General features: G+C 39.4%; 1 protein-coding gene across 1 annotated transcript in view; it reads left to right on the forward strand.

Annotated features, from left to right (window-relative positions):
- Positions 1–15,700, forward strand: part of SMC1 (structural maintenance of chromosomes 1) — a 30,254-nt gene extending 14,554 nt beyond the window's left edge. Inside the window, exons 15-27 of the mRNA XM_034975898.2 lie at positions 218–349; positions 677–742; positions 1,337–1,470; positions 2,239–2,360; positions 4,209–4,390; positions 5,885–6,007; positions 6,949–7,055; positions 8,486–8,630; positions 9,547–9,651; positions 10,652–10,726; positions 11,331–11,509; positions 11,992–12,169; positions 12,850–15,700. Of these exons, the coding sequence (XP_034831789.1) occupies positions 218–349; positions 677–742; positions 1,337–1,470; positions 2,239–2,360; positions 4,209–4,390; positions 5,885–6,007; positions 6,949–7,055; positions 8,486–8,630; positions 9,547–9,651; positions 10,652–10,726; positions 11,331–11,509; positions 11,992–12,169; positions 12,850–12,909 (1,608 nt within the window). The 3' untranslated portion in view covers positions 12,910–15,700. The remainder of the gene's footprint in view (positions 1–217; positions 350–676; positions 743–1,336; positions 1,471–2,238; positions 2,361–4,208; positions 4,391–5,884; positions 6,008–6,948; positions 7,056–8,485; positions 8,631–9,546; positions 9,652–10,651; positions 10,727–11,330; positions 11,510–11,991; positions 12,170–12,849) is intronic.
- The last annotated feature ends 1,079 nt before the right edge of the window (positions 15,701–16,779 follow it).

Below are 16,779 nucleotides of genomic sequence, written 5' to 3' on the forward strand. Positions count from 1 at the left end.
TTGGTGTGTCACGCCAACTGAATACTACAACCGATATTTCAGTCGCTGAATTATCGGCGCCGTACGTTCAGCACGTGTGTCGCTACCCTAAAACGCCTTACACAAAATCGCATCGTATCGCAATTATTTGCGTTGCGAATTTTCTGACCTTAAATAATGATGAAATGACTTAAATATAACATTATTAGTTTTGAATTAAAATAAAGTTGATTTTCAGGAAAAACTGACAGAGGAACTGCGTGAATCGATGAAGAAGTCGCGCAAGGAGTCGGAACTGACGACCGTCGACTCGCAGATACGCGGCCTGGAGTCGCGGCTCAAGTACGCGCTCACGGATCGGGACACTACGGTAATAAACTGTTACATATTTCCATTGGCAATTTTTGTTTTCCTTCAAAGTCTCCTGAACCCCTTTTTTTTATTAAACCAACTAAACAACTTTTAGAAAAACTTTACTGGTTCGGAAGTCTTTCCTACCGAGAATGTACTGTAGACTAGTTGGTCGCCAGATTGTATTGCGAATTTGCGACGCACTACAACAGCATGCAGTTTCAAAAAGATTCATCATCAAGACTAACAAAACTATAGAAAGTTTTACTAGAGCCCAAAACTATCAGTAAAATTGTTTATAGGTATATAGATAATATTTTAATTCATTTTGAACATTGGTTTTCAGCTCAAACAAATCAAAACACTGGACGCCGAGCTCGCCGAGTTGGAGCGTAGAATGGACATGTTTGGGGTGAGTCTTTTGTAAATCCTAGTTTCAATGTTTTTTGATGTGTTATTTTGCAAATTGTTCACTCGAAATTACTGATAGCTCAAACTATACAAAATGGACGCCGTTTTTTTTGCTTGCGAATAACCATATTATTTTGTTGAAATATCTTCGTAATAATGAATGTACGGTGCGTTCATACGTTAATTTTTGTTTTCACATACTAGGGCTTCTGCAGGAAATCTTTCAAACCGATAAGTTGTCCTTTTGCATGCCCGTTTGATGTTTATGTTTAAGCTTTGGTACAGTCTTCCTAAGCTTTGGTAAGTCTTCCTTATCCCACGCTAAGTGGGGTCGGCACGACATGTCTTCTTCTTCCTCTTCTTCATCCGTCAAAGTATTGTCCACTCCTTTTATACGCATATCCTCTGTCACGCAATCCATCCAGCTATTCTCCTCTTTTTTCCCTTCCACATGCATATTTTGCGTACTATAGTTTTGGTACAAAATAAATTAAAATAAAAACTTTTTTTGCCGACTTTTGACTATTTTTGGGCTTGTAAGCAATATTTTCCCGTTACAATTCTGCGTCTGCAACGAGACTTTTGTGGTTTTTAGCCTCAAATCGAGGAGATCGAGCGCACCATCCGCTCGCGTGACGCGAAGATCCAGGAGATCAAGGAGAACATGAACAACGTGGAAGACGTGGTCTTCCGCGGCTTCTGCAGGGACATCGGCGTCGCCAACATACGGTTCGCATAGTTTTTGTTTTCTTTGAGAGCTTAGGATATATTGTGTCTTAGATAATCGCTGGTATTCTCACGGATGACGGATAGAACTCGGATGACAGAAGTGCAGTGCGTAATCGCCGTTAATGTATGTTGTATGTACAAGTTACTATTGACAAGCAATTATTAAAAAAAAAAAAGACACCTGCCCCATACTTGACTCCTGAAAACATTACACTCCTTTTATGGGCAGTAAGTGTGCTCCTCAACAAATATTTTTCGTCTTATTCAAATAAAAATTGCCTTATCGAAAAATAAACCGTTCGAGCTTAGTTTATGACGTTGCAACTAGCCTATTTTTTAGGGTGAGATCTATAGAGCGCACTCTGACTTTGCTAAGACTTAAGACAGAGTTAAAAGAAGACAGATGTATATCTCTCACATAAATTTGTCTCGTTTTAATGCAATCTTATGTCTGAGCAAAGTCAAAGTGCGCTCTACAGATCTCAGCCTTAATGTATCCGTACATGTCAATGGACACCAGCAGGGCGATTGTCTAAAACCTGCATCAATCATTATTACAATCTCAATTGTTCTGAATGGCTGAATTTGTGCGATTCTTGTTGCAACAATGCATTGTAGCCAATAGTGAGCGAGCGTTAACCAATCAGAGATGATTGCGATCGTGACATTGTAGCTGTCATTCTACCGCAATCGCGCAGTATGGGTATGTTTACATCGATACTTGAAGTGGACATTATGTATGGCACGGTGTGATTGTGTTGGCCGCAGTCAGTACGAGGAGAGGGAGCTGCGCGCGCAGCAGGAGCGCGCCAAGAAGCGGATGGAGTTCGAGGCGCAGATCGACCGAATCGCTTCCAACCTGGAGTTTGAGCGGTCGCGCGACACGCAGAGTGAGTACACACTACTCTCTTGTAGTTCGCGACAGGGTATGAGGCGGGGGGACGCGCCGCACACCCGCGCCGGGTTAACCGGGGGATGTGTGGGTGTGCGGAGCGTCCTCACCCCAATTGCTATCTCAACCTGTCGCGTAAAAAAAATTAAGCCCACACAAAACCAAATCTATATATATAAAAGGAGAAGGTGACTGACTGACTGACTGACTGACTGACTGACTGATCTATCAACGCACAGCTCAAACTACTGGACGGATCGGGCTGAAATTTGGCATGCAGATAGCTATTATGACGTAGGCATCCGCTAAGAAAGGATTTTTGAAAATTCAACTCCTAAGGGGGTGAAATAGGGTTTTGAAATTTTGTAGTCCACGCGGACGAAGTCGCGAGCATAAGCTAGTGATACACTAATTTTGTGGAAGGTTTGCGACTTGATAGTAATTCAGGCCCTTTTCGCTGGGAATGGCCGCCAAACCGAACAACTGCTTGAAGGTCGCCATCTTTTATCGAAGTGGCACCGAGTTATCATCCTTACTCTGTGACGGACTAGTGAGTGCCCATAGAAATAGAAACTGTTGTAGGAATATCACAATACTGTTTTGATAGTTACGCTCTCGTAACTCAGTCTTACGAATAAGAAAAAATACAGATGGTGCTTACTTTTCAATTTAGCAACTTTTGCGTACTTTTTTATTGAATGGATAATTTAAAATGGTTAGCCATTTAATTTTTTTGCAATATATTTTTTATCCTATTTTTCATTAATCTTGTTTTACAAATATGTTCCCACCACTTTAGTGAGGCAGCAATGGGAACTTATGTGGTTTATTCCTGGTAATTTTATTTGTGTTTTATTTAGTTGGATTATCATGATTTAGATTGTGAGTAAAATCAGGCGAAGACATTTATTCAGTAATATTCATGTTTTGATTTGTACGTTTAAAGAAACTTAGTTGATAACACGATACAGAATACAACAACGCCATCTAGTTCCGTATATAATTTTATGTATTTTGTTTTGTTACAATAATCTTATACTTCACAATTGAACAAACTGCTTAGTCTATTGCAGTAATTAATGTAGTTTATTTTCCTTAGTATTTAATGGCATAACTTGTTGTACAAGTAAACCTGTATGTGAGCACTACGATTCACCCTCAGAGTACTGCTGCAGCTTCGTGATGAGGGGAACCTTATTTGTTCCACGATTTATATTTGAGTAGGTAATAGATTTCCTTACATATTTGTTAGCAGTGTATTATTGTATTTTTTTCCTAACATCCGTACCCTAACCTTATATAAATGCGAAAGTGTATTTGTTTGTTGGTTTGTCCTTCAATCACGTCGCAACGGAGCAACGGATCGACGTGATTATTTGCGTGGGTAGATATAGTTAAAGACCTGGAGAGTGGCATATACTACTTTTTATCCTGAAAAATCAAAGAGTTCCCACGGGATTTTTAAAAAACCTAATTCCACGCGGACGAAGTCGCAGACATCAGCTAGTACTTAAACAAACAACTTTTGATGGAAGTAACACAGGCACAAAAAAAACGGCCAAGTGAGAGTCAGACTCGCGCACTGAGGGTTCCGCAGTAGGTAGTGTCGTATTTTTTTTGTCATTTTTCACCATGAACACAGATGAAGTTTTTAAATTTTATTTCTCAACGCAAACTGATAAGATAAAGCTTTGCCGCCAAGCGATTTAGCGTTCCGGTACGATGCCGTGTAGAAACCAAAGGTGTATGGATTTAGTAAAAAACTGCCATACTCCTCCAGGTTAGCCCGCGTCCGTCTCAGCCTGCATCATCACTTACCCATTGTTGATTGTTGCGTTGTGATCAGAGAACGTGACTCGTTGGGAGCGCACTGTGCAAGACGGAGAGGACGAGCTGGAGGCCAGTCGGCAAGCGGAGGCCAAGCAGCGGCAGGACATCGACCGCGAGCTGCGGCGCGCGGACGCGCTCAAGGCGGACCGCACCGCCGCGCGCGCCGCGCAGGACAAAGTGGACGACGCCGTCTCGCAGGTCACTGTGTTATATGTGTTTGTTTGTTGATTTGTCCTTCAACCACGTCGCAACGGACCAACAGATCTACGTGATTTTTTCATGGGTATAGTTAAAGAACTGGAGAGTGACATAGGCTACTTTTTATCCCGGGAAAACAAAGAGTTCCCACGGGATTTTCAAATACCTAAATCCACGCGTACGACGTCGCGGGCAGCAGCTTGTCTAAATATATAAAAAGAAAAGGTGACTGACTGACTGACTGATCTATCAACGCACAGCTCAATTTACTGAACGGATCGGGCTGAAATTTGGCATGCAGATAGCTATTATGACCCCTATTTAACCCCTTATTAAATTTAACCCCTAAGAGGTGAAATATGGGTTTTAAGTTTGTGTAGTCTACGCGGACGAAGTCGCGAGCATAAGCTAGTATAGTACATCGGTACTCTACAGAATATATTTCGGAGAGTATGCCCAAGGATTTTTGGTCTTGGTTCCTGCTTCACCTTTCTACTATCGTACTGCGAGGCATCGCCAAGCTCTGCACCCGTAGTCGGGTTTTAATTCCACGAACTCGTACGGAACGATTTGACTCCTCGTTTCTAATTCGAACTTCTAATTTAGACATGTGTCCGCTATAGCTTAACTTAACTGAAAACCGCTGCCGTGCCTATAGCGTACCATAGCGTTATTGTCGTAGCTAACAACGGTTATCAGCTAACATCTATGACGAACCACCTGACAACGCAACGCTGCCAACTGGCAACTGACAATGCATTGTTTGGTTTTTTGGTAACTAGAAACGCAATAATTATGCCTTCTCTTTCTTTTTTTTCACTGAAAGCTGAGAAGGAGCGGTTATTGGCTACCGGCTTAGTAACTAAGAACTTGATAAACCAAAGCCGACCTTATCTCTATTAAGCTAAGGCTTAACTGTATACAAGTACTTGTCCATTACACTTTGATCTATCAATTTTAATACAGTTAGCCTTAGAATAATAGAGATAAGGTCTTCTTTGGTTTATCAATCTTCGTGAAATGTTTTTGGTTAACTGGATTGTGTCAAACTATTCGTGCAGGCGTCCACTATAGTTTGACCTATGTCAATGATCATTATAATTAAACTTTGCTGCTATGAACTTAAGGTTGTGATTACTTCACAATATTCATGAAAGTAAAATTGGTTTTATTTTAGTGAATATGCGCGCGCTAGCTATACAGACGGTATTGATACGGCAGCTAGCTTAGTTACTACTACGGAAACCGCTGCGCGTTGCGCATATTAAATTAGTTGAAACACAACTCTGATACCGATATTCGGCAACGGTTATCAATATTGGTATTGAAACTAAATAACTGTTGATTAACCGTTGCCAGAAATAGCCAATAACGCCCATCTTTAGTCTATATACTGTTCCGGTGTCGGTCTTTCGCTCCAAGTTTAATATAGGTAGCTTCAAGTCAAGAGACTAAACATAAATAATAATATGTATATTGTATGGTGTATGGCAGGCTCGCAAGGATGTGGCCAGCGTACAGAAGGAGATCCAGACGATCCAGAAGCAGATCGCGAGCATCGAGGCGCGCATCGAGAGCCGCCGCAGCGAGCGACACAACATCTTACGACAGTGCAAGGTCATTGCTGTGCAAGCTTCTTCTCTGTCGCTAAGCTCCGTCAACAGCTTAACGACAGAGAAAGAATGCTGAATCAAAACTGTATTCTTTTTGGTTATCACTATTTTCACAATATCACTTAAACTTGTTAGAATTATCAAAGCTGTAAAGTAACTCATTCCCAAGCTTTCTTATCATTTAGAATATAATCCCTTACATTGTAATACTAGAATTTACAATAAGTTTACGTTTTGCGAAAACTTTGAACTTATTGAGAGACATCACCAATATATGTCTTCTGAGAGCTTTTAATGAAAACTTACACAATAGGTACGATATTTTACACCAAGCAAGAAAAAACCTAAAAATGTATTAACAAGATAGTTTTAGCAATAAGCAATCAAAAAATGTTAATTTCAGTTCATAAAATTATATAATGAATTTTATAACTCATTTCATTTTTTTATCTGTTCTACAAAATATTCTAAACACACGAAGCTGATGACGCCATGATGAATTCCGACTTTGACGTCACATGGATTGAAGTTGTTATGTATTTCACTAAGAAATGTCGTTGTTTATCAACCCGTGTGACGTCATTACAACTCATAAATCTAAAAAGATGGCGGGTGGCTTTTTTGTGGCGAAATTTGAAATGCAAAATTTAAACGCATTTTATTGCACTTATTGATCGAATAAACTTTTTGTAAATTTTTTGGTAGGTTATTATCATTTTACGGCGATTACGCACTGCGCTCCCGTTATCCGAGTTCTATCCGTCATCCGTGAGAATACCAGCGATTATCTACGACATAAATGTCATAATTTTCACGAACTCGGATCGGATGCAGTGCATCTCCGCTCCTATCATCCGTTCTTAGGATTAAATTAGGACACTTTCAAACAAGGGCAAAATACCCTACTGTGAATTTTTTTTGATGATAATTTGGTACGTTGTTCAGATCGACGACATAGCGATCCCACTGCTGGAGGGCACCCTGGCGGACACGACGGACGAGTCGGAGCTGTCCTCCTACTCCAGCGGCGCGCAGTACCAGCGGGACTCCCGGTAACACTTGAACTTTCATATACTTCATCATGATCAACCCATCTCCGGCTTAGAATAGAATAGAATATATTTTTATTCAAGTAAACTTTTACAAGTGCTTTTAATTCGTCGACTAGTTTAATTTACCACTGGTTCGGAGTGCCGTTCCTACCGAGAAGAAGAAGAACCAGCAAGAAACTCTACGGTTGCTTTGCTCTTTTCAAGTGATCAATTTACAATATTATTATACCATACTGTACAAGGAATTGCAAGAAAACTTGGATTTGACTCTCTCCAGCAATGTACGGGCATTGCTGGAGAGAGTCAAATCCAAGTTTTCTTATCATTTACATAGTCTTCCACTGTATAATATGCTATGCTTACTACAGAACACGGGTCTCCTCTCAGAGTGAGAAGGGTTTTGGCCATTGCGGATTGGTAGACTCCACACACCTTTGAGAACATTATGGAGAACTCTCAGGTATGTAGATTTCCCCACGATGTTTTCCTTCACCGTTAAAGCAAGTGATATTTAATTACTTAAATTAAAACGCACATAACTTCGAACGATCGAACCCCCGACCTCCAATCAGAAGGCGGACGTCCTTTTTAACCGACTTCAAAAAAAGGAGGAGGTTCTCAATTCGTCGAAATCTTTTTTTTTTTTTTTTTATGTATGTTCCCCGATTACTCGAAAACGCCTGGACCGATTTTGAAAATTCTTTTTTTGTTTGAAAGGGTATACTTCAAAGTTGGTCCCATTTCAATTTGGTGAAGATCTGATGAACATCTTCGAAGATAGATAATGGAACTCCTCAACGGATAAGAGTAAATTGCTCGCGATCAGTGTAATAGCTTAGTAAACAGTAGATTTTTAACCAGTCATAGCATAATTCCATGGGGCCACTAAAAATTGTGAAATAAAAATTTTTTACAAAAAAAAAAACCGACTTCGTTACACAAACACTAAAAATTGAAAAATAATTTAATTTATTACCGAATATATTATGTATACAAGAGTTAATATAGTTCCATAATAATATTTTTTGGGGTCGGTGCCAATGAGGTGCCATTGTGGAGTCCCATAAAAATATGAAGTCTAGACGATTCGCGCAGCTAAAGCTAATTGGCACCGACCCCAAAAAATATTATTATGGAACTATATTAACTCTTGTATACATAATATATTCGGTAATAAATTAAATTATTTTTCAATTTTTAGTGTTTGTGTAACGAAGTCGGGTTTTTTTTTTTGGAATTTTTTTTTATACATCTTTATTACCTATTATCCAAACGAAGATCCAACCAAATGTTCCTCCCAGTGTTGGGGATAATACGCAGAGAAACTTTCAGCTTTTATAAAATGACGAAGGTCTGGCACGCGCTGGCTCAATTAGTTAGGACGATGTTGAGGTGTCCTTCGGTGAGCTGGATGTGGTGTTTGCCTGCAGGGTGCGCGTCGACTACCGCTCGCTCGGCGAGGCGCTCAAGGAGCTGGACGAGGCGGACGAGATCAAGCGCAAGGCCGACAAGCTGCAGAAGGCGATCAACTCGCTGCAGAACACGGTCGACAAGATACAGGCGCCGAACATGCGGGTCTGCATCTAATTTAGAGCCTCGATAGCTCAACAGTTAAAGGAGTGGACTGAAAACCGAAAGTTCGCCAGTTCAATTCCCACCCGTTGCACTTTTGTCGTACCCACTCCTAGCACAAGCTGGAGGGAAAGGGGAATATTAGTCGGCAATTAACTTGGCTGATATTCTTTTTTTAAAAAAAATCTAAATATATAAACGGAAAAGCTGACTGACTTACTGATCTATCAACGCACAGCTCAAGCTACTGGACGGATCGGGCTGAACTTTGGCATGCAAATAGCTATTAAGATGTAGACATCCGTTAAGAAAGGATTTTTGAAAATTTAACCCCTAAAGGGGTGAAATAGGGGGTTGAAATGTAAGTAGTCCACAGGGATTTATATTTGCACTAGCTGATGCCTGCGACTTCGTCCGCGTGGAATTAGGTTTTTCAAAAATCCCGTGGGAACTCTTTGATTTTTCGGGATGAAAAGTAGTAGTAGCCTATGTCACTCTCCAGGTCTTTATCTATACCCATGCATGTCAATCCGTTGCAGCGTTGCGACGTGATTGAAGGACAAACCAACAAACAAACACACTTTCGCATTTACAATAAGGGTACTGATAAGCTTTTTACAATAAATACCCTTTATTCGGCCAAAAAAAAATACAAACAGATAGAGCACCATTGTCTCAAAGAGCTTTAGAGGTCTCAAATATAAATATTTTGCAATCGTTATTAAACTTTATGTTCAAGTGTTAAGGTTTATAATAAACTGAAGTTTAAACTGAAAACTTTTTTCTACGTTTCGTAATAATAAACATAGATGTGTATATGTGTGCAAACCGGCCCACTTGAACGATTTGAATTCGTTTGTGAGCCCTCGTCTATACCTACTAAGTCAATGGTCAGGTTAATAAAGTCCTATATTTTCAGGCAATGCAAAAGTTGAACGAAGTTCGTGAGAAAGTGAACGCCACAAACGAGGCGTTCGTGGCGGCGCGGAAACGTGCGCACAAAGCCAGGCTGGCCTTCGAGAAGGTACCTGCTGATTACTGATAGCACGCCGCTTGGTAGTGTGACCCGCAGTCCCGTACCTCAAAAGTCTGTCTGTCAACAAACCTATACGGTACTTCCCGTTAACCTAGAATTATGAAATTTGGCAGGTAGGTAGGTATTATAGCAGACATTAGGGGAAAATCTGAAAACCGTGAATTTGTGGTTACATCACAAAAAAAAAATGTTAATGAACAAAATAGTTAGTTTTTTCAACTTTCAAAGTAAGATTGCTTTACCAAGTGGAGTATCATATGAAAGTAAGATTGCTTTACAAAGTGGAGTCTTTACCAAGTGGAGTATCATATGAAAGTAAGATTGCTTTACCAAGTGGAGTGTCATATGAAAGTAAGATTGCTTTACCAAGTGGAGTATCATATGAAAGTAAGATTGCTTTACCAAGTGGAGTATCATATGAAAGTAAGATTGCTTTACCAAGTGGAGTATCATATGAAAGTAAGATTGCTTTACCAAGTGGAGTATCATATGAAAGTAAGATTGCTTTACCAAGTGGAGTATCATATCATATCCGAACCAGTGGTAAATTAAAACTACCTGACTATTCATAAGCACTTTTAAAAAGTTTACATGAATAAAAAAACATTCTACTCTATTCTATTCTATTCTATTCTATTCTAAAGAGCTTAACCTGTACATTCTAAAACAGATTTTACTTATTTTTATGCATAATAGTTTTTGATTTATCATGCGAAATGTCGAAAAAATACGACTGTAGTAACCCTCGGTGTGCGAGCCTGACTCACACTTGGCCGGTTTAGTACTAATAATGTTGAGAACTATAGAGCGTACTTTAACTTTGCTCAAACTTAAGGTTTAGTTAAAATGAGACCGATTTGTGTCAGCACTATAACGCTCGTTTTAACAGTGTCTTAAATCTGAGCAAAGTCCAAGTTCGCTCTATAGATCTCAGCCTGAGAGTGTTCGGGACTACCAGTACGTCATAAAGCAGTTGTTCATTTGGCAGGTGAAGAAAGAACGGCACGACAAATTCGTGGACTGCTTTGAGCACGTTTCGAATGAGATCGACGCTATCTATAAGGTATGTACTTCACATTTTTGTATTTTCTAAACTTTTCTTTTGTGTACTAAAAAGATTTTTTGATACTTTGGATACTCCCAAGAAATGATAATCGTTGTCTTTAAGTATTGTTTACCGGTTATGTACCTTATGCCGCGTGGGGCGCTTAAGCCGTGTACAACGCGTAAAATTTACTTCCTCACGCGCCATTTTAACTTTATATCTCAAATTTCACGTTAAAAGTACGATTTTAGTCCTTATAAGGTGAACCGTACTTTTGACGTAACAATTGAGCCATAGATTTAAAATGGCGCGTGAGGAGTCATTTTATACGGACTATACCCTAGTTTACACCAACCTTACAATAACAAGCAAGTTGTTGTCGACAACATTTATCAAATACATTGGTATTTACATATATTGGTATAACATTGGAACCCTCGTAGCTTCAGTTTTAAGTTTGCGTTATAATTATCACCACTATATCTTACAAATCTAACGCCATACCAGACCATCAATAAGAGTAATTTATTACCTATTTTGAATAAATCATTTGACTTTGACTTTGACATTTATTTTTTGGTCCTTCGACCCGGATTATACGCTGACATGATGCTCGATCCAGGCTCTAGCGATGAACCAGTCAGCCCAAGCATTCCTCGGTCCAGAGAACCCTGAAGAGCCCTACTTGGACGGGATCAACTACAACTGCGTGGCGCCCGGCAAGAGGTTCCAGCCGATGTCCAACCTGTCCGGAGGGGAGAAGACCGTAGCTGCGCTTGCGCTGCTCTTTGCGATACACAGGTTAATTGAGGGTTAGATAAGGGGGTAGCGTTTCGATTCATGGGATGTAAGGGTAGATAAAGGGGGTTTCGATTCTTGGAGAGTATGGGTTGGCAAGGGGGTGGCGTTCCAATTCGTGGGGAGGTAAGGGTAGGTAAGAAAGGAAATATGTATTGTTTTTGAAACAAAGCCTCTTAACGGATATTTGAGACTAGATAAACGCGACTTCGTCCGCGTGGATTTAGTTCCCGTGGGAACTCTTTAATTTTCCGGGATGAAAAGTAGCCTATGTCCTTCCCCGGGATGCAAGTTATTGCTGTACCAAATTTCGTCAAAATCGGTTTAACGGCTGGGCCGTGAAGTACTCAATTGAAATTTCCGTGATCGATAAATTAAAAAAAAGAGAAAAAAAAGAATTGCTTCGCTTCTGTCCGGTGCGCGGTGCCCCGCAACACCTCAATCTTTTTTTTTTTTATGAATTAAGATGTTAAATGTTTGTACAGCTACCAGCCAGCGCCGTTCTTCCTGCTGGACGAGATCGACGCGGCGCTGGACAACACCAACATCGGCAAGGTGGCCTCCTTCATCCGCTCCAAGAAGGGCTCGCTGCAGACCATCGTCATCTCGCTCAAGGAGGAGTTCTACGGCTGCGCGGACGCGCTCGTCGGCATCTGTTCCGCGGTAACCACACATTTATCATAGTAGGTAGATGACAGGTCACGAACAAAATGATATCGCTTAAGTGACCACATTTGCACACATACAAGGTGTTACCAGAAAGCTCGCAAAAACGAAGACAGGTGTAGTATTGATGATTACTGATTAGGTTCTACAAAAAGAAAACGCGAAAAAAAAAATAAAAAAAACATATTTTTTAATAATTCACAATATATTGGAAATAAAAATCTGACTGACGCTAGAGTTACGTAAATAAGCCACTCGGAGTCCATGCCGCGTCAGAGGTGGAGCATTGACCCGAGTTTAGCATGCTAACATTGCAGATTTTAAAAATACCAAATCACTATAACTACAATATAAGGCATTGGCATTGGATTGTATTTAGGTAGTATAATAATAACCCTAAGTTTTCGCTAGCGTTCTAGTTACACATTGTATATATACACATCTTACATAGACATAAACTTACAAAAAAAGATAATCCCTCTGAAATCTTGTTTCACGGGGAATTTTTAAAGGCACGTTTTGGCTCTATTATTTAGTGACCTTATTTTCGGGCCGTTTTTGTAGCACTTAGTGTTGCAAATGTAAGCTATTCTCCTTCCTTCTGAGAGACAAACCAACACCGGCCAGTGCTGGGTCGTTGATGATGACGATGATGATATTGATTTGTTTTGTTCCAGCCGGCAGACTGCCTCGTCAGTGACGTCATGACGCTCAGCCTCGAGACGTATCTCGATTAGAATATACGTTCATTTATTTTTATTGTTTATGACATTGTTTTTTAATTACTTTTTGAGGTTGACATTGTGGCTAATTCTGTTGTACACAATCTCTAAACTAAACTAAAATGATGCGTCTAAATCTATTGCTATCCCTTTCATAAATTTGCCTGCAGAAAAGGATAGCACTAAATTTAGACCTGTTAAATTAGTTTAGTTTAGAGATTGTGTACAAGAGAATAGGCCCCAGTGTTTTTTTAATTACTTTTTGAGGTTATGACATTGTTTTTTTTGTCAAAATATCTGTCATAACGTCAAAAAAGCTATTGGAAAATTGACTCTTAGGACCACTTGCACCAAACTGCTTTAGTTAAGTGTTGTTATGATGTCACCTATTGACAAGTTTATTCTGTAGTTAACAAGAAAAGGACACTGACTTCTGGTGGGAGGCTTCGGCCGTGTCTAGTTATCAACCTACCGGAAAAAACAGTGCCGCCAAGCGATTTAGCGGTACGATGCCGCGTAGAAACCGATAAGGGGTATAGGTTTAATGAAACTCCTATACCCCTTTCAAGTAAGCCTGCTTTATCACTTACCACCAGGTGAGATCGCAGTCAAGGGCTAACTTGTATCGGAATTCAATAAACTTGAAGACATTGATGGGTTGGTGCAAGTGCGCCTTATCTTAGTTGTTAGCACGCGGCAGAAAATAATGTACATCGACCTTTAGAAGGAGATAGCGGATTTGTAGAGCATTGTCTCTGTCGTTGAGATCGACAAAACGTCATACAGATATGAGTGACAGGGACAACGCTCTACAAAGCCGAAATGTCATTCTAAAAGCCGATGTACATTATTTTCTGCCGCGTACTCATAAGTTATAGTCCGTGACAGGTCGAGATGGCAATTGGGGTACGCCTCGTTTCCCGATTACCATCTCGCCACGCCCGCGCTCGCCTGTACTGGGTTAGCGTGGGGGGTGTGCGGGTGTGAGGGGCGTTTCCTCCCCGATTGCCATTTGGACCTGTCGCGGACTATACATAAGTTTGTCTTTAATTCTCTATGGATTGCCCGGTGTGACTGTAGGGTTGACAGACTTTAGATATAATATATATTATGACAGTATAATATAGTATGACATACAAAAACTTTCAACTGTACAAACTTCCAGCTGGGCTGGGAGAGTACTTTTGTATGGATCTTTATTTATACCTGACCGCACTAGCGGGAACGTGTTTTTATATTATATTACATTATGTTTTATTCGAGTTAGGGCGCAAACACACTGGGTTGACGCTTTGATGTTCAATGCTACTCCAGAATGCGTTAGTGCGTTGCGTCACGCCACGGCACTAGTTTGTTTGAACCCTTATAAAACAAGTAGCTTATTTTAAAATGTATGTATTTCATAATAAACTATTTGCCTTATAAGTAAAACAAGTAAACTATTTAAAAATAAGTAATGAACTCCCTCTCCCTTGCACAGCGACGTTTGCGAATTGTGCGAGCGAGAGCTACTATTCTATTCCGAGAAAGAATAACAAAAACAATTAATAGGCCATGGACTTGCAACTTGTCATGTTTATCTGCTCAAATACTATATTTAACGAGTGCTAAATATAGCTCTAAGATGCACACACATTAATATCAGGATACATTGTGATGTTATGTAAATGGAATGGCTCGAATGATAAAAAAAAGTGAATTTCAGATTTTTTTACTTAGCAACACCGCATATAAGGGGACAGCGTGACACTTCACAAGATGGCGGCGTTAGTTCCGATTTTGGCCACGCGCCAAAAGATTCTTGTCGCACTTTAGAGTAATATTATGCAGTGACATTTCAATGAAAATGACATTGAAGTTTAATTACGTTTCTTTGGATGCTAGATTATGTATGTATGTATGTATGTATGTATATACTTTATTGCACCACAGAAACACAAATGACAGGTTACAAAAAGAAATCTTAATAAGTAGGTACAAAAAGGCGGTCTTATCGCTAAATAGCGATCTCTTCCAGACAACCTTAACGCTAGGGAAAAAACGAACAAATGGACAATGGGAGGTGGTGTAAAATAAACCTAAATACCAATAGGTAAATAAACTAAACCATATACTAAGAATATAAAATACATATTGTTGATACACTAATACATACAAATAAAATATAATAGACATACATAAGACTACATAGATATATATACACATATAGATTTAAATAATAAACTATGCTGTTACTGATGATAGCAAAGAGATAGGTAATGATCTTTGACGTCAATTTTAAATTTGTTAAGGGATTCAGCACGATGGGTTTGCGAGGGAAGCTCGTTCCATAAACAGATAGCAGTGACCGTGAAGGAATTCCTAAAGTATTTTGTCCGATGTGTAGGTGGCGCTAGAATAAGTTTTCCCGCTGATTATTTTTGTTGTATAGACAATGGACATCGCAAACAAAGGCGCACGCCTCCCAAAGTATATTGTATAAAATAGGATAGATTATATTTTTATTAAAGTAAACTTTTAGTTGAATCGTCACTAGTTTAATTTACCACTGGTTCGGAATGCCGTAAATTAAACTAGTTGACGATTCAAAAGCACTAGTTTACTTGAATAAAAATATTATATTCTATAAAATCGCTCCATGAAAGTTGAAAAGTTGTCCTAAGGAGCGGCGCACATCGCTGCATTTTTCAACATTCATGGTGCGTAATTAACTTTTTGTTCTTTGGATTAGTGGTAAATAACTACAACAGTTAGGTTCGATATGGAGCTCTTTATTTACAATAAAATATCTATCTTACAATTCATATCAACTAGTGTTATTTAACACCACCCTCGGACCGTCCACACTTCAAGGCGAACTTAATTTAATTTTCCTGTAGCGTCAAATGAATAGTTAAAACAAAAAATAAGTAAAGAACAAGAAAAAATTCACATGAAGTGATCCTCACGCAGACGATAGCGAGAATGAAACCGATTTTTGTACCACTACCGAAAGATGAGACCGGAAAAGCACGGCAAATTTAAAAATCAATATGACAGCTCTGAAATTAGTATGACAGACCAGTGGCCCTACCGCGGTTGTTTGACAGCTACAATGTCACGATCGCATTCATCTCTGATTGGTTAATGCTCGCTCACTATTGGCTACAATGCATTGTTGCAACAAGAATGGGACAAATTCAGCCAATCAGAACAATTGAGATTGTTATAATGATTGATGCAGGTTTTAGACAATCGCCCTACTGGAATAACCTAATTTGATACTTTACTTATTTTTATTTCTGTTCTATCAAATTAGGTTATTGGTAAAACTAGAAGTAAAGTGTACCCGTTAAATGTGGATCGTTCCGAGTAAATTCCCGTAACGTAACGTACAGTAAATGTTAGTTAGCACTTTTTGTTTATCACTTGACCGACCGGTCTATTGCGCCGATTCCTTAACGTACAATTAACAACATAAGAGCGATCACGCACTCATCCGATCCGAATCCGTGAAAATACGGATATAAAAAATATCTATGTCATATGTCACAAGCTACCATACAATTAGTTCTTTGACAACTTCTGAACGTATTTTCACGGACTCGGATCGGATGAGTGCGTAACCGCCGTAAGAATAAGACAATTGGTGTGAAATGCAACTGTACATATTTGCCGAATGGACCCTTATTCGCTGGGGAAGAATACACGTCAAAACGACCTTCAAATTGCCACCATAAGGTAAAATATCCTTTGCACATCGTAAAACTGTAAGGTCTATTTTCGCTTAGACGGTAAATAGATTTTGGAGATAGTTATAAAAGTCTGAGCCTTAGATAAATTTTAATGTACCTAGGTACTGAAAGTTATTGTAAAAAATAGTAAAGCAATTGAGTTTTCGACTCT

Source organism: Maniola hyperantus, chromosome 15 (genome assembly GCF_902806685.2).
Source record: "Maniola hyperantus chromosome 15, iAphHyp1.2, whole genome shotgun sequence".
In the NCBI taxonomy this organism is placed as follows: Eukaryota; Metazoa; Arthropoda; class Insecta; order Lepidoptera; family Nymphalidae; genus Maniola; species Maniola hyperantus.